The sequence below is a fragment of the Condylura cristata genome, unplaced genomic scaffold (assembly GCF_000260355.1).
Source record: "Condylura cristata isolate star-nosed mole 26May11 unplaced genomic scaffold, ConCri1.0 scaffold00005, whole genome shotgun sequence".
Classification (NCBI taxonomy): Eukaryota; Metazoa; Chordata; class Mammalia; order Eulipotyphla; family Talpidae; genus Condylura; species Condylura cristata.
The window spans coordinates 35,842,419-35,869,065 of record NW_004567106.1 but is presented as its reverse complement, the minus strand read 5'-3'; the positions used below and the strand labels follow the sequence as shown (position 1 = coordinate 35,869,065).

Sequence of the window (26,647 nt, the reverse complement as noted above, 5' to 3'; positions counted from 1 at the left end):
CTCTGTTTAATTGTGGCTCATAAATCTCTGATCTCTACTCCTGAACTTCTGCTGGTATCTAGACATATGTATTTTATGACCTTCTTGACATCTCCTGTTAGAGATCTAGAAAACATCTCAAGCATAACATACCCAATTCAATGTTGTTTTTCCTTTCATTTTCACCTCTCCAGCTCTACCTGACACACCAACAGAAGAGTTCTACCTACCACTCTCAGTAGATAACTGTTATCCACTAATTTAAATAAAAACTTCCAGTTTAAGATCAGCTATCTTTTCCTTACTTCAAACACTATTTACAAGTACCACTTCAAAGTACCACCCTGCATCTCATCATGTCTTGTCATCCCTACTCCTCCACCCAGTTAGCTAGACTTCTCTACAGCTTTTGGTTTCTGAAACACCAACTTAGTGATTTCCCTATTTCCATTTGCACGCTCCTAGAACTCATGCCTCCTATAGTAGCCAGAGTTATAAAACCTAACCTATGGTAGCCAGAGTTATAAAACCGAACCAAACATAATATACCCTGAACACTTTCCACTGATGGCAGATAAAATCTCAGCACATTCCAAGGCTCCACAGGATCCTGTAGCATCCAGTGGCCCCTCTGCCACTTTAAGTTCCTATCCTGCACTTATTCTCTATAAATGAATCACACTGGCCTTCCTTTTTTTTTCCCCATCAAATACTCCAAGACCATCCCAACCTTAGACACTCCTCGTTTACTGCTCCTTTACTACTCTATTCATATAGATTTCTTACTCCAGAGCTTCAAATGAATGGTTCCTCCTTAAACTTAGGGTTAGCTCAAAAATACTTCCCCAAAGGAGCCTTCTGTGGTCATCCTATGCAAAGAATCTTTCCAACCACCACCACTCACTGTCCTACCTTCTTTATTATTTATGACAGCACTTACTGTTCCCCTTGAAGTTGTATTATTTGTTTCTTTTTAACCTTAGTGGTATAATATCCACAGAGGCAAGGATATGGGTTTATTGTTTACTCACTTAGCCTTATCATCTACTAGGTCCTAGACAAATTAATGAGCAAATCATTATAATTGAATGCTGTGGGCATATAAAGAAATGTCACACATCCTAATTTGTGGGGTCAGCAAGAAACAATGCATGATTTGAGACATAAATAAAAATTAGTAAAAAGGAACCCAGACACAGGAAATTACACATGCAAGGAATTACATGTGTCTAGTCTCCTGCTGAGGGGTTCCGTTGTTTTTCATCATGGTAAAGTCCAGTGAAAGTTTTGTTGTTTCATGAGGACGAGCACCTGTGCAGTATGGAATAGGAGAGAGGTAGGAGGAGGCTCTCGGTTACATTCTGGAAGGTCAGTTACTAGCTTGAAAAATCTACCTTTCTGCAAGTACATACATGTAGTCTTCTCAGCTGCTTTAGTAAATGGGGTAGTGATGAAACCTACTTCATGGGGTCGCTATTAAAAATAGTAATGTGTGAACTGGGACAGATGGAGAAAAATGAGGCCCTTTTAAAGTTTCTCAAATTCCCCCTTCATCTTGATTTAAGAGATTTTTTAAATTGTTAATAAAACTCACAAATACGAACTCAAAAAACAACATGTAGGTTCTCAAAAGTAATCAATAAGTGAGATGCTCAAAACAATACTAAACCTCTTGGAAGCCACTCCACCACAAAAGTGACTAAAATGCAGCTAAAGTGAGGGAAGGAATTTAGACCTATTGAAGTAGATAATGCACTCTACACACACACACACACACACACACACACAGAGTCCTTATTGGTATTTTGAACCAGGCCATTCCTGCTACTCTGAGTCACAGCTTTTCATGGTGATAACAGAAAACTCTATTCCTTCTTAAGAGACCATTTATAGACATTGTGAAGGCATTCATTTACTTTGTAGAAAGACCAGCCTTATTTGAAATTTTTAATCATCCATTCAACAAGCAACTACTAAAGTGCTTACTATGTGCCATCTGCTATGCTAAACCAGCACTCAGAATGGATAAGTCATGGTTTCTGCATTCAAAACAACTGAATGGGTATGTGAAGATGTCTATGGTAGATGAAGTCACTTAGTCCTCCATTTAGATGAAGGACCACAAACAAATATGTAAACTAGTCTGGGGGATCCATAAAACAGAATAAGGTAGGATAGAACACATCATAGTTAAAAATGAAAGCGCCGGGTTTAGTTAAAGGAAACTTCTCTTACTCAACATCCAGCACTGTCATCTATTTAAGGATACTGTCAATAATCAAGATTATGGGTTAAATCAGAGCAGATGAACTACATATGTTGGAAGGGCTGGTACATAGCTGATACTCAAATGGGTCTGCATGTGGCAGTATCATAAATACAGCCCATCATTTCTCCTTTATATGAGGAGGAACGACAGAGAAGGCCTCCCAGTGGACGGAAGCAATGGCATTTATTATTCGCTACCAGAGGTGCATATAGGTGAACTGCCGGCAAGTTCAGCAAATATGTGCATACTTAGTCAATTTCCAACAATACCTAAAATTTTAGAAGCTCAACATAATGCTTAGGAATACAAGACCTGGCCCTGGAATGCCAACTGCAGGTGTACACCACTGACCAGCGCCTCTTCCAAATGAGGCAGAGCAGCATCCGGCCAGGTAAACACACAGTGACCTTGCAGCCTCCCTCTGGACTTCCTTCTTGTAAGATGCATCCGCTTGTAAAATATAGACCCTCTGAGCCTGCTCAGACAGCTCCAAATACTCCACTAAAAGACGACTTTCCTCTGCAATTATCACAGTCAGACATGTTCGATGCCATTTGTGGAATTCATAGGAGGAAAATAAAAAAGAAAGAAATAGCCGTCATTGTATGTCTTTGTGTGTGAGTGGGAAGCAGTAAAACTAAGGGAAAAAAATTAGTTGTGCACCTTTCCGCTTTGTTCCTGCCACAAAGTTTTTGCAAATTTCTTCCTTCTGAAATCATACACTATCAAGAGCAGCTGTGAAAAAAAAGGCTTTTCATTCATTCCAATTGCTACCTTAAAAGTGTAACTACCTTTGATTCAAAAGAATTACCGTATAGTTCATTCAAGGAAGGACGACTGTACACCCAAAAGCCAACAAAAGAAATGCTGCGAGGACAATTTGGGGCCTGTTGGAAGAAAAAGTATTGAAAACTGACCACTTAGCAGCAACATCTGGAGACAAAGAGGCTGCCTGGAAGCTAATGCCACGATATTCAGCAGGCCAAAGAGCACAACTCATCACAATGGCTTCACTCAGCTCCGACGAATGGACTCGCCGCAAAACAGCAACTTCTGCTGTGCAATTACTCAAAGGCATTTGATACCAGATATATATTGTTCTAACCCATGAATGCCAAAACCACAAGCCATCTCCAACTGCCTTCCAAAGTTGTCTGTCATTAGTTCTGAAACAGAAAGCATTTGCTACAGTTTTGAACTGGAAGCAGTTCAAAACCAAAAAAAAAAAAAAAAAAACACATTGCCACCACTTAGAAGGACCCAGAAGTCAAAGTAAAATAGGCATAGAAGGAACAGATACTTGCCAAGTTCTAGGTGTAGATGAGAAAAACTCCCTGTTGCCCTTACTTTTTCCCATCCTTCCAAAAAGTGCCTATGCTCAGATGTCCATATTCATTCCACTAAGTATAATACAAATAATGACTGAAGTGGGGTTTTCAAAATAAATTCAGCAGTTAGTATGTGCTGAGTCCCTTATTCTGGCAGACAAACAGCTTTCAAGCAGTTTCTGATGGAAATTTTCATGTATGAATCCCAATATACCAGGTTCATCCAGGGTGTTATGGTCATATTTATAGTCTCATGAAATAATCTACTGTTTCCTCATAGTTTATAAGAATTTTATCAACTTACCAGTTGATGTATGGAATGGTTCCTTGCTTTCTGCCTCTTGGCATTAATCTTTCTTCTTCTCATGTCTTTATTCATTCTTTCAGCACACATTTATTATGGGCTAAGGTTATAGCAGTGAATAAGACATAATCCCTACTTTGAAAATCTGATAATTTCCCTGGGACATAAGTGCAGAAATGGGAAACAGGTCTCTGTTTCTACAGACCAGAGCGAAGTCTCCTAAGCAATGTGTTCAGCCCTCCAGGAGTGCCCCTCTGCCACTGAGCACAGCTTGCCTACGGGTGGCGAGGGCTACTCAACACTTCATTTGTCCTCATTTCCCTGACCACAGTTATTTCCTGCAGGGGAAGTCTATCAGTTCTTCAGTATTCTAGATTTATATGTGAGTGTGTGTTGACCCCCAACTCTAGCTGAGATCCTCAGGAGTATTTCAGGGTAAGATGGAGCTCAGTTGAAGAATAAGCAACTTGCAAAAATTGGAACAGAATTAGTCAAAAATCCAGTTCATTCTGTGGAAACAAGGTGAATAAAGAGCAGCAATCTTTTTAACTCAAAAGAAATGTCAAACATTTAGGTGGCTTTGGTCTAACTTAAGAAAATGAAATCTGCAATCTAAAGAACTGTTATGGCCTTCCCTGGTGGCGCAGCGGGTTAAAGCACTGCACTAAGAAGCTTAAGCCACTTCCACATGAGTTCGATTCCCGCCTGCCCTGGAGTTGACCACATGGCGCGCAGACCTCTCCTGACCCGCCCGCTGCTCCCCTCAGCAGTGTACTTTGTCTATCTGCCTGTTCTGCCCCCCACTCTGTCTCTGGTGAATCCTCTCACCCTCCACATCTCTGGCCTGTACCCCAGTTCTATATGAATAAATAAATAAATCGCTAAAAAATATATATAAAGAACTGTTATGGCTCACATAATAGTAATTTTCTGGGCAGATTCAAGCCAGGTAACCAACTGGCTGACAGCACAGAGGCTACACAGTGCTAGACGCTGATCCACTCACTCAATCACTCATTTATTCATTCAACTAACATTTATTGAATGTTAGTAGACACCAGTAATCAACCCAAGAGACAGAACACTTTCTCTATGATAGGCATGATGCTAAGCACTCTTAATTTAATATTCCTGGTAATTGTATGGGTGACAGAGACAACAACAGGTGAAGGGATCAGTAACTATAACTGAGATGACACTGTGGACAGTGAGGCCCAGGGCAAAAGCAGTGCCTGGTGTAGCCTATGCCCTCAGGGTCACTCAGTGTAGACCAGGGATTCAGAGCACATGAACAAGTCATTGGCAACGAACCACCCTCCAGCAAGGTGCACACACAGGCTCCAGGACTCAGAGAGGGGCCTTTATGGCCAAGCATCACTTGTTTACTTGTGTCTGCCACCACCAAACCAATTCCCGCTCTCCTTCTTTTGAAAGGAAAATCAGATTTAAAAATCTAAGGTGTGGGGTTCCCTCCAAAAATACTGACAGTTGCTTTAGTTCATGTATACCTGGCTTAAAAAACTTTTTTTGAAGAATCTATGCTATATTAGACATTGTTAAAGGGGTGGAAATTCAACTCCACTATCAAGCAGACTCCCTGCTCTGGGGGACGAGGGGGAGCAGACAAACCAGAGCCTCGGCCAGGCATACCTGTAATGCAGGGTAGCCAGGTCTTCATGCGTTTCAAGAGAAAAAGAACCCCAAATTTTTCTCTTACTATTTTAATGAAGGACACCAATTCAGGTGTTTTTAAAAGTACATTACCCAGGCTGAATTTATCCTCTATGTCCCAGGTTGAAGCTTCTTTTGGAGAGATAATAAACGTTGGTTTAGGCCTTTGAAGCACTATGTTATCACTGCATAGTGATAAAAAGATAGTAATGAGAGGGAGAGGCAGAAAATAAATTACAGCATGAGAGAAAGATGACAAGCGCCCCCAAAGATACATCATACATGGATCACAGAGGAGTTACACTGTGAGCAGCGAGACAGTGAAAGGCCATAGATGCCAGGTCTGTGCTGGCCTTAGAGAATATGAACAAGTTTGTAGACATTCTGTGAAGAAGGGACATCAGCGAGCACAGGGCGTGGAATGAATACGGCACAGGTGGGGTGAGTGCAGGCTGCTCTGGGCAAAAGGCACGGAGCAGTTAGAATATTTTTATGACTTGTGAAGGATAAAAAGCATGACTGATGAGCTGGACCACATTATGCAGGGCTGTGAAATCCATGTGATACTTTATTCTGCTGGGTGCAGTTCCAAGACGTTCCCAGACACAAGATGTTAGACACCCTTAAATAAAGTAAATAAATTAAAATAACACTTGGTTCTCCAAAACTTGGGGGAAGTATGCCACATCGATCGGGATGACTCTCGAAGCAGATGCACAGATTAGATGCTCAGAAACTGAACTCCTACATCCAGCAATGAAACCTGTTTAATTATGCTATTTCATCACACAATTTTTTTTTAAATCTTAGAGCCCTTTTATTTTACCTGAAGAACAATAAAAATTTAAGTTCTTGTTGCTGGAAGCAAAGGGAAGGGCACCTACGCCTTCATGCAAAGAGGTGACAACATGCAGACTGTGGGGCATTAAAGTCATGCAGGAGTAGTGTGAACCACAAACAAAAGGGAGAGACCAGACACAGAAAATGAGCTGGGAGGTTGTCACAGTAGCCCACAGCCACAACAGCGACCTCCTGTACTGGACCCCCATGTGCCAGACACAGCTGCTTGCCTGGTACAGATTGTCTTGAGAGCCAGCATAGGGTCAAACCAGCCATCAACATCTAGTTTCAGAACAAAGACGAGATGTCGGTATTCATCAGCCTCCTTTCCATCCTCTCAGCTTTTCCCCTCTCTCTTTTCTACTCGTCCCTGCCTTTCTCTCCTAGCACTAGTAAGTACATGGCCTGTAGCTCCAATTGAAAGACAATAGGTATTTGAAATATGAATGCTGCCATTAAATCATTTTTAAGTCACTGAGGTTCATTTCCTTCTTATTGATCTTTGCCCTTTTTTTTTTCTTGTTAGATTTGCTGGGAGCTACAAATAATAGGGAAAGTGGGTGGTTAGATCTGTGAGAGGTTTTAGAGCTTTAGAATGGGATTCTGTGCCAAATCCCACATTGTTTATTTTCTTCTCCTGGTTTCTAAATACATAAGGATCCATAGCCAAGAGGAAACATACCAATTTTTGTTAATAACTGAGCAAATGGGTGATTTCCCCTTCCTTCTACCTACTCCCTCCCTGCCACAAGGCTTCTCTCACATTCTAACAAGAATACCTGGCAAAGGCCAGAAGCCAAAAAGGTTTTGTTTTCCCAGACTCCTTTCTAAGTTATTGGTCATTAGAGCAGATTTCAAACCTATTTGTCCAACCAGCCTTTAGTATGTGTAGTCCCTGGCAGGTCTTTCTTCCTGCCCCACCTGTAGCAGGCAGAGCAGAGAGCCTGGGGGAGGGGCCTCCCTTGTGTGTACAGCCTGGGGCTAAGAAATGGGTATGAATTTCAGGCTGGCCCTCAAAATTTCATTCATCCAAGTCATCTTCTGCGAGAGATAGGAGAGCACCTGCCGCTCTCTTCATTATTGTGATACTGTCAACAAAGAGAGTCCAGTGACTGTCAACTCTTCCAATCCGATATGCAGGTTCTACTCTGGAGGTAAAGAAAATAAGATGGGAAGGATGGAAGCTGAAGAGCAGAAATTCCTTTCCTTGAGATTAGAACTAAAACAGGATTTGAGAACAAAAGCATATCCCTTTCCCCAAAGGATATCATTTTAGGAAAGGTGAACAAACCTCCTATCCAAAATTCTTTCTCCACTAAATACTAGGTTTTATTTTCCATAATTTATCATGATCAACTTTTGCTTTGTCCTTTAACTATGACCTCCTTTAATATGAACATCTTTGACATAACATAAATAGAATGTGTTACTTTGATGGGACTCGGTTTTGCTAAATGGCATAGGAAGATTCAGTACTGGGAATAAGATGCTATAATGGAACAAAAGGAGGGAAAGGTGTGGAGAGGCCCTCCCTGGTGGCGCAGCAGGTTGAAGAACAGCACTAAGAGGCTGGAGCCACTTCCGCATGAGTTCGATCCCCACCAGCCCAGGAGGTGACCCACATGGCGTGGCAGACCTCTCCTGACCCGCTTGCTGCTCCCCTCAGCAGTGTACTTTGTCCATCTGCCTGTTCTGCTCCCCGCTCTGTCCCTGTTGAATCCTCTCACTGTCCCTGTGCCTCTGGCCTGTACCCCAGTTCTGTATGCATAAATAAATAAATCTTTTTTAAAAAAAAGATGTGGGGGTTCCCCAAGTATAATTGTGCCGAGTTCCTATTACATATATGCTTGGAAATGATGTGAAAATATTATCAGTTTCTTCCTTGATTTCAAGGATGATTTTGGGTAAAGCCCTGGATATCAAGGATTTAAGTTGGATGCCACATAGGGAATGTAGAAATGATGGGAATTTATGCAAGAAAATATTACATACATATAATACTAATTAAAATTAACTTGTCATTAGCATCCTAAACATATCTCGTAAGCATAACAATCACATGTTATATAATATATGATGTATAATGTTATGTAGTATATAGGAAATAAAATACAAATACACAGTTAATACATAAATGTTAATAATGTAGAAATATAATTATAATATATTGATATAGATCATATAAGTATATATAATCTACATAAATGTAATATAAGGATATATCTCCTTCCACCACCAACTTAATTTTATTGACTTTATAAATTTAACATAATTGAAAGAAAAAGGCAAGAGGTAAAATCATATCAACCAAATGATTTCTGTGGTTCATCAATCTTTGGGAATATTTTCTGAGAAGGAACAAAATAACCAGATTTATGATATCCGTAATGTCCTTGTTTTTAGAATATTTCAAAAGCGAAATTATGGTACAAATTGAAGAGAAAAAACTTAAGCTATTAATTTCTATCTTGTCACCTTGACTATTTCCAGGGAAACAAAAACTATTGCAGGAAGATGTGGCTTTGGAATTTCTCAACAGTGCTAGCATGTGTTTGATGACCTGACAAGGTCATTTGAAATCTTGCGGCTCAGTACTACAGCCCTCTCTAGGAAGACAGAACACTAGGCTATGCTACAGTGGCTTGGGGAGGCATGACCATTTAACAGTAGACTTGCATGCTGGGAGGAGAAGTAATTTATTTTCCCTGCTATTCTTTTTACATGATACTACACAGAGTCAAATGCATGTCCATGCATGCGTAAGAAAAGAGAATAGAAATTAATTTTGCTTCCCCCACAGACATTTCAGTTACCTCATGCTTACCTGCTGTGCTTATCTTAGGAAAGCTCAGCCTCAAAAGCTGAATAAAAGTTCTGTTGCTCTGCTTTTTATATAAAGTCATATATTGTTTGCTTAAAAATGGAGAGCATGTTTTATTAAGTATTATTTTTTACTAGGATTATATTCTTCAGAATATGGCTCTGCTACCATTTTTCAAAGGCATTTTTATAGTTTGCACTGCCAACTTACTCTCTAAATGGGATTTTCTTAGCCATTTTCACCTTTTGTCCACGTGACATTTCACTCTGATGCAACACTTAGATCTGCAGTATAGCAGGTAGAGGACTGAACGATGGGAAAGTGATGTCTTCTTTTTAAAGAAATCATTCTATCTACCTTTGCTTTGGGGAAAAACTATATATAAAATTTTTAAACTATGCTCTTCTATTTGATGGGTATGGTTACATTAGAACACATGAGGCCAAACTAAACTTGTCTCCAAATTCACTTTTTTTTTTTTTAAGATTTATTTATTTGTGCATACAGAACTGGGGTACAGGCCAAAGATTCAGGGGCGGCAAGAGACTTCACCAGAGACAGAGTGGGGAGCAGAACAGGCAGATGGACAATGGGAGCAGCGGGCGGGTCAGGAGAGGTCTGCCACGCCATGTGGTCACCTACGGGGCAGGCGGGAATCGAACTCATGCGGAAGCGGCTTTAGCTTCTCAGTGCTGTGCTTTAACCCGCTGCACCACTAGGGAGGGCCTTTTTTTTTTTTTTTTTTTAATAAAATAAGAACCTTTAGTGAATGTTATAAAGTTAGTGTTCTTCAGTTTGGGCTGGAGATAGCACATTAAGTAGGAGAAAATTCCCCCCAATAGCTTTTCTTACTAAGATTCTGTTCCAAAGAGTAGGTGACACCTCTTGCTATACACAGAATTCCCTTTTTCCCTAGGAAGCAATTGATAACTAAGAGAGATCCAGCTGAGCTGACTAGTTTTTTAAAAGGAGGTACAAGATAAGTCCTGGAGCTCTCTATCATAAGTGCAGTTTGTAGCAGAGGTGGGGGTCAAGAAGGAATGGAGCTCATTCTGTAAGCTGAAAAGATTTCAAAAAAGAACATTGAAGGGAACATGTAAACTGGTAATGATCAGGAGAAAACGAAACCTTGTAATAGCAATCTCAATATGTGAGCACCCTAAAGAATTGATCTGGCATGGGAGTTTTCCAGTTATAAAGAGGTTTCAGATTATTAAAATATTTCTAAAAATCCAAACTTTTATTACTCTAGAATCAGGATAGCTTCATGCTGACCATTGACATTTTGAATTAGAAATTTAGTTGCTGGGAGTAAGTATTATATGAATTACAGGAAATTTACCAGCACTCTTGGCCTCTAGCTATTTTATGCCAGCAATCATCCCCACCCTGAGTCATGACAACCAAAAACATCTTTAGGCAAATACTTTCTTCTTCTTTTTTTTTAAATGACTTTATTTATTTATTTTTTACATCATTCATTTTGTGCATTTTTTCATCTCAATTGCAATCCCATAGACTTCCCACCACCAATTCACCCGTGTGCCATCACCATAGTTCTGTGCACTCTCCCCATCCCAGTTTTGATCCCACTCCCCTCTCCACCCCTATAAAAAAAACCCTCTGGTTTATAGCTATTCATTGTTTTTCATTTTTACTTTATTACAATTTTTTTTTCCTGATCCCTTACACTCCTGCTATGAGTGAAACATCTGGCATTTTTTCTTTTCTTTCTGGCTTATTTCACTAAGCATGATCCCTTCCTGCTCCATCTATGTTGCTGCAAAAGGCATGCATTTATCTTTTTTATTGCCAAGAAATATTCCATTGTGTATATGTACCACATCTCTTTAATCCAGTCATCTATTTTTGGGCCTTTGGGTTGATTCCTCATCTTCACTATTCTAAACAGAGTAGCAATAAACATAGGAGTGCAGATGACCTTTTGAATCAATGTTTTTGTGTCCTTTGGGTAGATACGTAGGAGTGGGATTGCTGGGTCATTTTTAGCAGTTTGGAAAACCTCCAAACAGCTTTGCATAAAGGTTGCACCAGTTTGCATTCCCACCAAACAGTTCCTTTTTCTCCACATCCTCATCCAGGAAAATATTTTCTAGGAGACAAAACCATACTTGGCTGGAAACCAAGGTTTTAAACCTTGGTTGCAATAACAATACAGTGAACCATCAAAACACAAGTAAAAGGGTCCATTAGTTTATCCATGGTATGGCTCAGTCACTAGCATGTTCCTGAGGTACAGCAAATAAGTCTAACCAACTTAGGGAGCTGTTAGTGAATGATTACTACATACTCAGAGTTGCCTTAGATGATAAGACTACAAAGATGAAAAAGACATTGTCATTGCTCTTGAGAGATCTAGGATCCAGCAAGAGATGAACAGACAATGGAAACTTCCACATAACAAATGTACAATATGTTATAGTACATTTCCTTAAAGTTAAATGAGCATTATGAAAGTATAGAAAAACTGGTAGCCTAATGGCACAATGTTGGAGATCTCACTACATATCTACCTGCACAGTTAAAATTGAAAGACAGAAACACTATGTAAATGAAGCAACTAGAACTCACGTACATCACAGTTTCACTGCTGTTTATATATATACACTTGACCCTAACATAACACAAAACAAAAATGCATAGGCACAGTTCTAGCAGCAGGAGGTCAATATTCTCGTGTCTTGCCTGCAAGCCCTCAGCACTCACTCTTCTCACACATGTGGCTTCTTAACATAAACATCTGCGACTGCCAGGGAGCTTTTTCTGGCACAGGAGTATGCTCAGCTTGTACCTAGAGCAGGCTGACAAAGCTATCAAGTTACAACCCCTGGGTCAGTCAATAACTGATGACAACTTTGCCCTCCAACCTAGTGAGTAAGCTGGTACATTATACCCCAAGTCCTAGTCTCTGCTGTCTCCCAAAGGAATCCAGTGAGAGTGAGTCACTTGTACTCACCTGTGCACTTGATACTGGACACTTTCCTGTCTATATTTTATTCCTCTGCTCTTCCATGTACTCCCAAATCAACTACTTGAACTCAGATCCAGTCTTTGAGTTTGCTTCTGGGATCCAGCTAAAGACCCAGCACTATTCACATAAGCTAAATACTTAATGAAGGGGAAAAAAAAAATGTTCATCTACAGAAGCATGACTATATCAATTGTGGCATATCCATATAACAAAATACTATATATCAACGAAAATGAGCCAACTGTAGCTTTTCATCACTTGAGTGAATGTCACTAAATATTTTGACCAATAGGCTTTAGATACAACATAATATTTATAATTCTATCAATATAAAGTCCAAATATTTTTATGGTATTCAAAAGTATGATGGTGGCGACATTTAGGAAGAAGCAAGTATAGAGTGATAGGGATGAGAACAAGGGGACTAACTATAAAGTTAAATGTTGTGATTAAATCACTATGTTTCTCCTTTCCTGTTCATACATGTCAATCAAAAGTTTTTAAAATCTAAACATTTACTACAGAGAATGTGATAAAGCAGTAAATTATATATCAAAGAGGGCAGAAGAGGGTAGAAAGAGACGTGGCAGTAGCATGAATCCATATTAACCAGGATCCTTCACCAAAGATTCAGTGGCCCCAGGAGAGGCCTGAAGCCTAAACCCTGAATGGGGGAGAAGCACACTGGACGCCACTGTGTTGTTTGTGTTTTGCTTCTCCATTCTTCATTCTTAGGCTAAGCGTTGGTTGTTCCTTTCTCCACTGCCTTGAGTATAGTTTCTGCAATAATATATAAACTCTACATAGGGAAACCAATGAAACATACAACGAAGCATTAGAAACATGAGCTGGGCTAACTTCTCAGGAGAACCTGAAGAGTTCTTCTCAAAAGTCATAACATCCCTTAAAAGCAATGTTCTTCCCATAGCTGGTCTGGAACACCCATGTTCCCTATGCACCTTAGTTGCGTTCCAACCATTTTCACATGTAAAACTGAGTACCTAAGACATCTAGTACTTTGCTCCAGGAGCTACTTGTACTCTGTTGCTAAATAACTGTGAAGAAATACTTCAGCAATTTTGTTCCTAATAGGTCGGTAAATTAATTAATGACAGCCAAGTATTCATTCTTACTTTTTCCTAATTCCCAGATGCATGATATTTGTAAAAGATTCTGTTTGCTCCAATAAAAGGATTTTGATTTCTTTACCTCTTGACCTCTAATGAGATCTTTTAAGGAAGATGTCATTTTCTGTCTTCTCATCTATGTCTTTATTCCAATTCATCAAATGAAGCTTACAGAAACCTCAGTGAGGTTCTGGTTGTAAAATTGGAGTTATGTCACTGCTATTAGCTTTTGCAACCTTCATTAGTATTTATGAATGTGAACCCAGGCAGTGCAGTAATATTTCCATTACAGAAAGCCGATGTAGAGCCACATTATTGCCGTACCTAAACTGAACTTGATAGGAAAAAATAAAGAACCGATTTAATTTTCTCCTGCCATTGACCTATGATATTTTTAAGGCATAGACTTGTCTCAGTGCTACTAAATGGGCCCTAAGAGAGCTGGTCACCTTGGTACAAAACCTTCAAATAAATTTATTCAAAACTGGGGTCAGAATTAATTGGATAACAGGCTAAATTGAGAAATCATTCTCCTGACCAGAGGCCAGGACATGCTCCTTCTCAAAAATGAAAATCTGTTTTGAGACACTAGAATAGTGAGAGATGTGAAATTAGATTTTGGGAAAAAAATATAAGCCCCTACTCTTCCAGCTCTTTTTTCCTCCTTTAGTATGTGCTCTTTCATTCTGTTACAACAACAACAAAGAGTGAAGTGATTTATTTTTCCATTTCAAATGATGCTTAGTCCCATCGGTGAAATTCAACTTGAGAAACAGGAAACTCCCCAGAGCTTCCTCCCTCTAAAGAACTATGCAACTGATCTCCAGAGAACTGTGGCTCTGGTTCACTGGACTTAAACATTTCCCAGGTGAACCATTTGACTTAGAAGCAACTCTAAAGGCATCAGGAAAGCAACAGGATCAATCCCATAGGGTTTGAAGTTGCTCTATTACTTAAAATCACCCCAACAGCAATTGTAAAAGAGCTCAGTGTTCTCACCTGCCTCCTCATAAGCAGGTCAGTGACATGGTTGGAACAACCACTCAAGACTGTGCCATGGACAGACATTCCCCTCTTCTTTCTGTTTTTATTGTTTCTCACCCTATAGACACAGAGACCCCTTATTCAAAATTAAAGATCAAGGCACATGTAGTTAAAGGTAACACACAGTAAAAGGTAAAATTATGTCAAAAACCAAAATTCCATCAAAGTATCATTTGTCCATCACCCACTTATCAAGCACTTATATTTGCAATAGTATCATCTTCATACTCATTTACTTTGGAAGCTACATTCCCTGACCTTGCTCAGTGACTTTTTTTTTTTAAAGATTTATTTGTACATACAGAACTGGGGTACAGGCCAGAGGCACAGAAGTGGTGAGAGAATTCACCACAGACAGAGTGTGGAGCAGAACAGGCAGATCGACGAAGTACACTGCTGAGGGGAGCAGCAGGCGGGTCAGGAGAGGTCTGCCGCGCCATGTGGGTCACCTCCGGGACAGGCAGGGATCGAACTCATGTGAAAGTGGCTTAAGCTTCTTAGTGCTGTGCTTTAACCCACTGCGCCACCAGGGAGGGCCTCAATGACTATTTTTTAATTTTATTTTTATCAAAGTAATACATGTGCAAAACTTTTACATGAATTTAAAAAGATTATAAATAGAACAGCAGAGTCTTGTGTCACCTTTCCCAGGCCAGGTCTCCTCCCGACAAATACTCATTTTGCCTTTGCTAATAACATCCTCCTATTTCCTCTTTCTCGCCTTCCGGAACACCTACTGAAGGTTGAAATTCCAGAATGATTCTCTAATTCTCCTATTTTCTGTGTTTCACCACAGCATTTTGGTTAGGACATAATCATTCTCTCAAAGTTATTTTTCAGTTTTCATGTTGAATTTCTATTTTTGCTCTTTAATTTAAAAAATCTTATTCTTGTTTTCTGGCTGCTTCTCTAAGAATATACAGTATTCAACCTATAGATGTAATATCATCTTTATCTCTCTGAACACCCTGATGTTTTAAAGCTTTTTGTCTTTTACTCCCTACAGAGTCTGTACACTAAGCTTCTTTTTCTTTCTTCTTTAGGTTAGAAGCTTGATTGTGAATTTCCATTTTCCTTTGTTATTTAATTTTGGAATAGGCAGTACATTCACTAGTTTTCAAAATGCATAAAATAGTTCATTAAAAATTTCCTTCTTGAGCCTCCCTGGTGGCTCAGGGTTTTAAGTCTCAGCTCTATCAAGCTACCAGCAGCCTCTGCAACATGAGGTCAATCCCCCACCAGGGAGCTAACAAACCACATGGCTCGGCAGGCCTCTCCTTTCTGGCCCAGAGCTCCCCTCAGCAGTATATTTCGGTAAGACTACCTGTTCTTCTCCCCACTCTGTTTCTGGTGAATTCTCTCACCCCCCACATCTCTGGCCTATACTCCAGTTCTTATATGCATATAAATAAATCTTTAAAAAAATTCCTTATCTTTCCCAGGAACCTGCTCATTTCCTATATCTTACCTATTAGTGGCCAAAATTCTCAAGTTTCCTTTCAGAGTTCTTTATGTAAAGAAAAGAAAAATGAATAGGTTCATCTATTTTCCCCATGCACATACAAGATAGTATATTAAATGAATCATATTACACATTGCCTTTTAACCCATATCAATATGAGTTTTAAGTGTCTTTATATCTCCATATTATGTGGCCATATTCATTATCACTAAAAATCATTGATTAGCGACTAAGTCATTTTCATGTTTGGTTCTTATAAATAATCTTGCAATAAACAATATTGTGAAAAGATTTATATCACTCATATGCAAGTATACCTGTAGGATACATTCCAAAATTCAGAGTTGCCAAGTCAAAACTAATATGCGGGCCCTCCCTGGTGGCGCAGCGGGTTAAAGCACAGCACAAAGAAGCTGAAGCCACTTCCGCATGAGTTTGATTCCCGCCTGCCCCAGAGGTGACCACATGGCTGGCAGACCTCTCCTGACCCGCCTGCTGCTCCCCTCAGCAGTGTACTTGGTCAATATGCCTGTTCTGCTCCCCACTGTCTCTGGTGAATCCTCTCACTCTCTGCATCTCTGGCCTGTACCCCAGTTCTGTAAGAATAATCTTAAGAAAAATCTTAAAAAAAAAAAAAGACTAATATGCATTTGCAATTTTGAAATTTTTTGTGAAATTGCACTCCATTGGAGGTTTAACAATTTATATATCCAAGAGAAATTTACAGGAGTTTATTATTTCCTGGAACCTCATTAACAGAACATATATATAAATACAAAATAGGTCTAACTTTAGGTGTTCTTTTTTTGTTGCCTTCAAAACAAAAAATTATAAACTTGACCATTTAGAGCAATATAAATTTATTATCTCATAGTTCTGGAAGTTAGATCCAAAAATGATCCAAACTCTATCTCTAGGGGGCTAAAAAGTAAAATGTTCTCAGTGAAACATTCCTTTGATGAGGACACAATTCCTTTTTTATTTCCTTGCCATTTCTATCTTCCAGAGAACATCTTTAAAGGATCATTGGTTTGCCTGTGACGACTTGTATTTTTATTTTGACTAATATTAAGTATATTTTCATGTGTTTAAGAACCATTTGTTTTTCCTCTTAATGAAAACCCTTTTCATATTCTTTGACCATTTTCAACTGGATTAAGAAACTCTTTTATACAAAGACTATCATATTATCTGTAATATTAACTGTATCCAAGCCTGTGATTTGTAGTCCTATTATTTATGCTGGATGTTATTTAGAATTTGTTTTAATTGCAAATTCTATTTTATGCATGCATGGTACAGACCAAAGATGCAGGGGCGGCAAGAGGCTTCACCAGAGACAGAGTGGGGGAGCAGAACAGGCAGATCAATGAAGTACACTGCTGAGGGAGCAGCAGGCGGGTCAGGAGAGGTTTGCGTACCATGCGGACCTGGTATCCAACTTGCACTGAAGCGGCTGCAGCTAACTTGCAGTGCTGTGTCCTTACCCGTTGAGCCACCAGGGAAGGCCCTTACTCCTAATTTAAAAAGACTTTCTCATGCTCAATTTAAAATTATTCTTTATTTCTAAAATTGCCCTTTATTTTTCACATATGAAACTTGACCCTTCTAGTAGTTATTTGAGTATAAGTTGCAAAATTTAGATCCAGTATCTCTTTTTCCTATTAACTGAAGTGGAGATAAAGAAATTCTCAGCGGTGTTTTCAGTCTTGCTAAGTGTATGACATAAAGTAATTGACTGGTCACACCTACGATACCTAAACGGTGTTCTTTTTTCTTTCTTTCACTTTACCTGTCACAGCTCCATTCAATCCAAATAAAGGTGCAGATAGCATTGTCAAGTTTGACGCTTTTGGAGATGGAATGGGACGATACAACGTGTTCAATTTTCAGAACGTGGGTGGCAAGTATTCCTACTTGAAAGTTGGCCATTGGGCAGAAACTTTATCACTAGATGTGGACTCTATCCATTGGTCCCGGAACTCAATCCCCACTTCCCAGTGCAGTGACCCCTGTGCTCCCAATGAAATGAAAAATATGCAACCAGGGGATGTCTGCTGCTGGATCTGTATCCCCTGTGAGCCCTACGAATACCTGGTGGACGAGTTTACCTGTATGGACTGTGGCCCCGGCCAGTGGCCCACTGCAGACCTCTCTGGCTGCTTTGATCTTCCCGAGGACTACATCAGGTGGGAAGATGCCTGGGCCATCGGCCCCGTCACCATCGCCTGCCTGGGTTTTATGTGTACATGCATGGTTGTGACTGTTTTTATCAAGCACAATAACACACCCTTGGTCAAAGCATCTGGCCGAGAGCTGTGTTATATCCTGTTGTTTGGGGTTGGCTTATCATACTGCATGACGTTTTTTTTCATTGCCAAGCCATCACCGGTCATCTGTGCCCTGCGTCGGCTGGGCCTAGGGACCTCCTTTGCTATCTGTTACTCAGCCCTGCTCACCAAGACAAACTGCATCGCTCGCATCTTCGACGGGGTAAAGAATGGCGCTCAGAGGCCAAAATTCATCAGCCCGAGTTCTCAGGTTTTCATCTGCCTGGGTCTGATCCTGGTGCAAATTGTGGTGGTATCTGTGTGGCTCATCCTGGAGGCTCCAGGCACCAGGCGGCACACCCTTCCGGAGAAGCGGGAAACAGTCATCTTAAAATGCAACGTGAGAGATTCCAGCATGTTGCTCTCCCTCACCTACGACGTGGTCCTAGTGATCCTATGCACTGTGTATGCCTTCAAAACGCGGAAGTGCCCGGAAAATTTCAACGAAGCCAAGTTCATTGGCTTTACCATGTACACCACGTGCATCATCTGGTTGGCCTTCCTCCCTATATTTTATGTGACATCAAGTGACTACAGAGTAAGTCTTTAAATAGCTTCATTTCCTTCTTTTATCCTGTTCATGTTTTGTTGTATAGGATATAAAATAAACTCCCTTTACTTCTTATCAGCTATTAGACAATTACAAATGACATGAGGAGCCACCAAAATGTATATGTAAATTTATTCAATATCTTAAAAGCATTTAATTAGTGCCTACTGTTTGCAAAGTACTATCCTCAGCACAAAGAGGAAGATAAATGTAAAGGACATGGTCATTCAAGCTATTTATAGTCTAGTGACAGAGAAATATAATTTGCATTATAAACACATAGAACATTTTTTTTTAATTTATAAGGTGATTGAAAAGAGAATTAAACTAAGAACTTAATGAAAATACTTTTGACACAAAAGGATCTGGCCACTCCATATCAATTTTTAAATTAAAATAAACTTTAGATCAGTTCAAAGATCTAAAAGCTTTCACTCAAGCTTCAAATAAGTACCATTATTTCTTTAAAATGGATTAAAATACTATGTGAGTTTGCTACACTTTTTTGACAACTTTAGTTCCTGTGGATGCATAATCTTTATATTAATTATACCTAAGTTAGCTAATTGGACCATTATTCATAGTCTTTTATAATGTATAGCTCTAATTTCTAGACATCAGTATAATCATCATCGCTTCTGAAAGTAACAGTTCCTCATCCCATTAATTTCTCAAATTGTTGGGATCATCTATCAGTTGCTTTTTCATTTATAATTAATTCTGACTTTAGTACCTTGCAGTAAGTCAGTTGATCTTTAGTCTCCATGTTTCTAAAGATCTCACTAGACTGAAGTTTTCCAAAGCTACACAGGTGTCCTTATTACACCATGAGTTCACAAAATGAAGTGCCTCTGTGGGTTATAATAGCCCCCAAATCTTTTTTATTTTTTTAAGATTTATTTTATCTGTTTATGTATACAAGAACTGGGGTGTAGGCCAGAAGTGGAGAGTGGTGAGAGGATTCACCAGAGACAGAGTGGGGAGCAGAACAGGCAGACCTACTGAAACAACACTGCTGAGGGGAGCAGCGGGAGAGAAAGGAACAGTCTGCCGTGCCATGTAGGTCAGCTCCGGGCAGGGATCGAGGATGGAACTCAGCTGCGGTGGCTGCGGACAATGCTAACATCTTAACCCCTGTGCTATAAGAGAGGGCCCAGCCCCCAAATCTTGTTTACTAGTAGTTCCTACCTTGACAAAGTCTAGACTATCACAACTCAAAAAGAACATGGTTACTTAAAATTTAGAATCAAGAGAGTAACAAACATTAATGCATTTAACCTTTAATTATTCATAATAATATAACTGAAACCTATTGAGTACACTAAAGGGTCAGCAAGAAAAAGAAAAACAAATTTGATATTAGAGTAATGGCCAGGTATTCTAAGACTGTTAAAAATTTATTAAAATTTTTGAAAATATGTGCAAAGGTAATACATCTGAGCTGGATCAGCAAAACCAAAGATTAGAATTTCTAAACACAGGGAAATATGAACCTTTAGAATACAGAGATTAAAAATGAAGAACTATAGATGACATATCTTAATCCCCCCATTTCAATCTTTTGTCTTTTTAGACATGATATCTTTGTAGACCAATAGGTATTTTTAAAAGTCTATACTTAGTAAGCCATCCTTAGAAGAGTTGATTTGGGGTAATAAGATTGAAAATAGTTACAATAGTAATTATTTTGCACTGGACATTTGATTTCAAACTATTCATTCTAAAAATAACTGATTAAAAATACTACAGGAAATAAACAAATGGTGTTCTAAAAAAGTGTACTGAAGAAATGAACATTTATTTCTAACACACAAAATAAAGATTTGTTTCCCTCTTAAAATGATAGCAATAGAGTAACTCAATACAATTAGCTGATGATACCAGAAGTTTCATCACATAGCAAGAATAAGATGGTAAATGGGGCAGGTTGTAGAGTTGAGTGTTTTAAAGTCCACACTAATTAAGGCATCCAGTCACAGCAAGATCAGCTGAGACCTTGCTTACTTGATACAAATAATGCCAATCTTAAATTTATAAACAAAATGAGAAAGTACACTACACCTCCAATCCAGTAGATTTAATTGGTCTTGTCTGTAGTCTACACAGCATAGCTCTAGTTTCAACCCAACTAAAAAGCCCTGCTTCAATGAATCACGTGTTCTTTCTGTCCCCACAGGTATTTTTAGTTGGCTGCACTATTTTGAGATTCTTTGAAATATTTGTAAAAGTTAGAGACTTAAAATACAAATATCCACATTCTTGACTTCTCTTAACACATTAAAAGACATGTGCCAAAGTCCCTTCACACAGCAATAAACTAGATCTTAGTGCTTCTGCTTCTGGCCAGGGCAGTCTCACTCCTGCTGCCCACATGCCCACCAGCTGCTGAATTCCTATACCTGATTGCCTTTATGTGTGAACACGCATGGACCCTAAAGGCATTCAAATTTGAGACCCTTGTTCTAGAAATTCCAGAGCAAAACTGAGATCTAAATTTTCCCAGAGGGAAACCATGTGGCTCAGATAAAATTAGCAGCACTACTAAGGGTAGCTAAGAGAAATGTGGGCATCAGTCAACAAGTGTATGACTCATCACGTTACCACCCATTGTGAGTTATAAATAAAAGTAAACCACTATTTCAGTGTACAAAAAAAAAACTTATAACCCAGCTGGGAAAGAAATAACAAGCATGAAAGAACTCAAGATTAACCCAAAATCATTTATAATTAAGCTGGTTATACAATCTGTTTAATGCCTATGGATTTCAAAGAAAAGTTGGATTAGTAAGATCTTGGTCTTTCCAGGAATACTTTTTAAGTAGTAGGATTTCATTATGTAACTTTCTGAGAAAGTACAATTATGGTAGCTTGAGAATTTAGGGCATAGAGGGAATTTTCTAGAGCCAAGACAACTCAGTGCTAAGGAGGACTCAGTGTTATTGGTCTCACTCAAGTGGAAGATGGATTGGAGGTGTCTAATGAGAAACTAACCAATAGGTGAGATCATACCAGGTACAGGAGTTCATTCAAATAATGTTAGGGATTGGACATCTTCCAAGTTTTTTATTTTTGTATCCTTGTGGTGGGCGCTTGCTTAGGTACAAAGTCACGTGGTGAAAGCTAAGCAGGAAAGAGAAGAACTAGCCCTGCCTGGGCAGCTCTGAGCCATTATTGTGCTAAATGCTTTGCATACATGAGCTCACTTATCCTCATTAGCACCCTGGGAAGCAAATTTTATTATCCATTGGAAAGATGAGTATATAGACTCAGAGGATAATTAACTTCCCAGGTGGCATGATTGGAAATAGTGTTTTTTCTGATACAAATCTATGCCCTTCATATTGTACCACAATCTTATCTATCCTTACTATGGGAGATTTGAAGGAGCAGAGCCCAAAATAAACAGAATTATTAGCACTATTTTAGGCATCCAAGATAGAGCAAGCAGGAACTTGGGTAAGAATCCAAAACTTCAAAGGATCTTTGAGAAATGTCCAGGCTGTTTCCTTCTGTATCACAATAAAATTATCCCAGATAGTTTAAGCCATCACCAATCTATGACATCATTTAAATGGTGTAAACAAAAACCAGGCCACTTTTGAAAGGAATTAATAGTAATTCATGAGTGTTTTGTTCAATCACATCTTCCAAATTTATGCAAGAAATTATTAAGGGCCTTGATGATACTGCTATTGATATAGACAAGTTTCTCCTTTTTATAATTTATAGATTAGTGGGCATGAGGCCAGGATAGAGTTAATAATGGATGAGTGAAAATGCAGGGTAACTCATGCAGTGGTAAGTGCTATGATGGAAGAAAAGAAAGTTATGCTATTATAATGCTTCTCCAATTGAATGTGTATACAAATTATCTGAGAGTCTTGCTAAAATAACTATGATTCTGGAGGAAAACAATGGGGCCTGCAATTGTGGATTTTTAACAGAAGATCCCCAGTGGCAGACATGCTGCTAGGCAAAGGAGCACACAGAGGGTCACATAGCCGGAGTGTCAGTATGTACAGAAGTTCCCCAAATCCCATTTTCCAGCAAATGGCTAGTGCCTGAGCCACGTTAGGACCGGAGCAGGGCCACTGCGCTGCCTTTTCTTCCTGCCTTGTGACTGAATATGCCACAGCACAGCACTATTACTTTTATCTTTATGGAAATCTCAATATTGTATTAAGAATGAGCTATTAGCCCATTTTAATTTTCATTTTAAAAAATATTGCCAAATGTAATGTTTGTCTTGATTTCTGAGTATTTGGAGCCCCTTAAATTTGCATCTCAAATGTCTATCTTACTTGCTGCATTCTAGCCCCGGTCCTGCCTTCCTCCATCATTGTTTCTATTTTGAGACCCCTTTATGCAGAAGTCAGAATCACACGGCCTCCCGCTGGGGACATAAAGCCTGTGCTCTTCAGCTAACTCGATTTTGGTACAGCAGCAACATTTCTGTTAGGGATCCACCAAAGTCCGTGGTGTCACTCACTGTCTCATCATGAAATATCTCTCAGGATCTTGCCTGGTATCAATAGATGGGCTAGGAATAACCACTAGTCCTATGGGTTTCTCTCAAATCTTATTCATCAGTCCATGAGGCCCTCATAATTCCTCTCTGGAAAAAAATCTGGAGTTGCAGCTAATTGCAAGAGTTTTTAAAGGTTTTATTTTTTTGTTTGTTTGTTTGTTTCCTGCAATCTCATCCTTTGGTTCAGTACATTTATCCACATTTGAGAGCCCACTTAGGTCAATAAAAGCCCAAATGCTCAGTGTTTCATCTATGATTTCTCAGAGCAATTTATGCTCAGGAAAATCTGGCAGATAGGTCCACAAATCCCTTTTCACAGCCAGGTCCCACAGCAAAAAAATAAAAAGCACCAAACAACTGTGACCTTCGTCATTTTGGGGGATCTGTTTGTCATGAACAGCAGGGCCTGAGCCCTAAGAGGCCCCAGTTGTTTTCTTCTTCCCTAACAGGCATTGTGTACTTTGCTTTCTCATCCCTGAAGCAAAGCAAAGCAAAGCAGAGAAAACTTGAATGATTCACCAGGTTTCCGTCTTCTGTTTTCATGCTCAGTGTAGATGCATAACTGCAAATTTTATGTGGAAAGAAGTACAGCACAAATTTTGTTCTCATTGTTATAACTAGATAGGCCTGAATCAGGCTGGGGGGTGGGGAGAAATCGACCCCCCACCCACCCATTTCTGTGCCCCAGAGAAGAGTTAGCAACAGCTACACACTGGTTCAGCAGCTCTCTGAACCTACTTCCTATTACTCAACTTGTGACCCCACTCCCCAAACCCTTCCCATGAACAGGCAATAAAATGGAGCACTATTTATTGTTTAGTTGGCTCTACAATTTGATTAGCAGTTTGCACCCATGGGCTTGTTTTTGATTCACACGATTTTCTCTCCAATCTTATACATCAGTCCATGTGGCCCTCATACTTTCTCTTTGGGAAAAATTCAAACCTCATTTTCTCAAACTGCTAAAAATGGAGCCTCCATATGACCCAGCAATCCTACTCCTACATATCTACCCAAAAGACACAAAAACACTGATTAAAAAAGATACCTGCACCCCCATGTTTATTGCTGCTTTAATTATAATAGGAAAGACATGGAATCAACCCAAATGCCCAAAAGTAGATGATTGGATTAAAAGACGTGGTACATATACACAATGGGCTATTACTCAGCAATAAAAAAAAGAAACACATGCTTTTTGCAGCAACATGGATGGAACTGGAAGGGATCAGGCTTAGTGAAATAAGCCAGAAAGAAAAAGAAAAATACTGGATGCTTTCACTCATAACAGGGACTGAGGAGAAAATAGTAATAATAATGAACAACTATATACCAGAGACATTTTACAGGGGTGGAGTGGAGAATGGGATCAAAAAGGTGAGGGGGGGAGAGGAAGTGCTCTGGACTATGGTGATGACAGGGGTGATTTGGTGATGGGAAGCCCACAGGAATTACAATTGAGGTGGAGAAAAGCACGAAAGGATGTAAAAATAAACTATTAAATTATTTTTAAAAATAATAAAGTTGCCACACAGAGGTGACCACTGCAGTCAGTGGTGGCACTACAGGGGAGGGACCATCTTGTGATCTTTCAGGATGATAGACTAGCCCTTTGCACCACAGAAGGTACTCTCTGTACCCTAAGGGTCTTGGTGTACAAATATCCTAGACAGAAATCCAGAACAAAGGCAAGTATAGCCTCTGTTTGAAAGACACAAACACAAGGAGCCATAGACGAGATTTTCTTCTAAAAGATCACTATGCTGGTATTTGTGGGTATAAAGGAAATAGAAACATCAATTTGGGTTTGCATAGTGGGTGGCTTTGATGTCTCTCATGCAAATGGAGATGTTGGGGGAAAGATCAAGTTTTATTTGTCTATTAACTTTGATATGTTATTACATAGCCAAAAGAAGTGTCAAGGTGGCAGCTGCATGTAAAAGTCTGGCAGTCCAGATGAGAAGTAGGATCTAGTAACAAATAGTTGAATGTCGTCAACATAGGAAATGTTTAAACCACAGAACTTGATGCGAGGGTGACGAGGGTCCAAACTGAGATCTGGGGCACCCCAGTTCTTAATAGTTCGATAGAAAATTGAAAGTCAACTAAGAGAGCTAAGAGTTTATAGTCAAGGAGGAGGCGATGAGTTCAGGAAGCCAAGAGATTATCTGTGTCATATGTTAGTGGGAGCTTGTTAGTGGGATGATGAAAATCAAATGTAGACTGGTAGTGTAAATGGATGTAAAACAAAGAATCATAGACAAATACAGACTTTTAAGTGTGTGATTCATTGAAGTAAGTAGACAACTGAAACTGGGAGGTGAAACTTGGCCTTTATAAAAAAAATTAATAGATAGAAATTTTAAAATTGGTTACATAAATTATTATCAAAATTCAACTTTAGTTCTGATACTCATTGTCCCTTTGGTATTTACTGAGGGTAATCATCCCCTCCCCATGGATGAAAATAACGGGACACATTCAAATACTGAGTATTGACTATGTGCGGGGTCTCACATGGAGCAATGGAAGAAAACATTCACAACCTGGGGAAGCCCAGGAATTTGTGTGCTCTTAGGTTACATAAATCCTACAATCATTTTCAATTGATAATAGTCTCCATCAGGAAATTAAAATGTCTAGCCCAGTGTAATTATTGAAACCATCTTGACAACATTAAGCATCATTTTCACCTGAAGTTGCACCAGCCATAGGCTAAAGAGACTGCAATGTTTGGCTTCTCTTTCCTCCTTGCTCACACTCCTGAATTCATCAACTTCTTTCTCCCCCTCATCCCTGACTCAAGAGCACTGATAAACAAGTAAGATGTTTTTAGGTGACTAGATAGCCTTCTAGGATCATGAGTTGTTAAGGACACTTTTTGGGAAGATAATTAAAGGGATTTTCATGCAATCCTCAGAAGTTACTGGCTGTCCTTCGCTTTTGTGGGTCCTTATGTGAATTAGTGGATAATCCTGTTCTGAATTGTCTCTTGTGACTCCATGTTTCATCTCAGGGCAGTGGACTCTAGTTCAAGAAGGGAAAGAATGTTGAAATTTGGGACCCAGTTGGAAAGTGCTGGAGTGGTGAGAGAAACAAGAGTTGGGAGGGAGGGAGGATGCCATGAGCTTGCTGCGTTCAAGGAAAAACAAGAGTCTGAATAATTGTTACAAGTGTTATCTCATTTTTTTTTTCTAAGACAGAATGACACCTCCTAAAGTTATGTGGCTTCTCCAGTTAATTGTTTTTTCTTCAGCTTTTGTTGATTTAGAGAGGAAATGGGACACGTTAGGGCATTATAAGTTATGCCATCTGGTAATGGCATTGTCTGGACAAGGAAATATAAAATAAATATATAAGTGACTCTAGGATTTACATAGCTACTCTACATGGAGATTGATA

At 39.3% G+C, this 26,647-nt stretch overlaps 1 protein-coding gene across 3 annotated transcripts in view; it reads left to right on the top strand.

The window, feature by feature from the left end:
• GRM3 (glutamate receptor, metabotropic 3) overlaps positions 1 to 26,647 on the top strand; it is a 198,552-nt gene that overhangs the window by 157,702 nt on the left and 14,203 nt on the right. For all 3 annotated transcript variants that reach the window (XM_012721061.1, XM_012721062.1, XM_004676882.2), the window contains one exon: positions 17,639 to 18,705. In XM_012721061.1, coding sequence (XP_012576515.1) covers positions 17,639 to 18,705 — 1,067 coding nt within the window. The remainder of the gene's footprint in view (positions 1 to 17,638; positions 18,706 to 26,647) is intronic.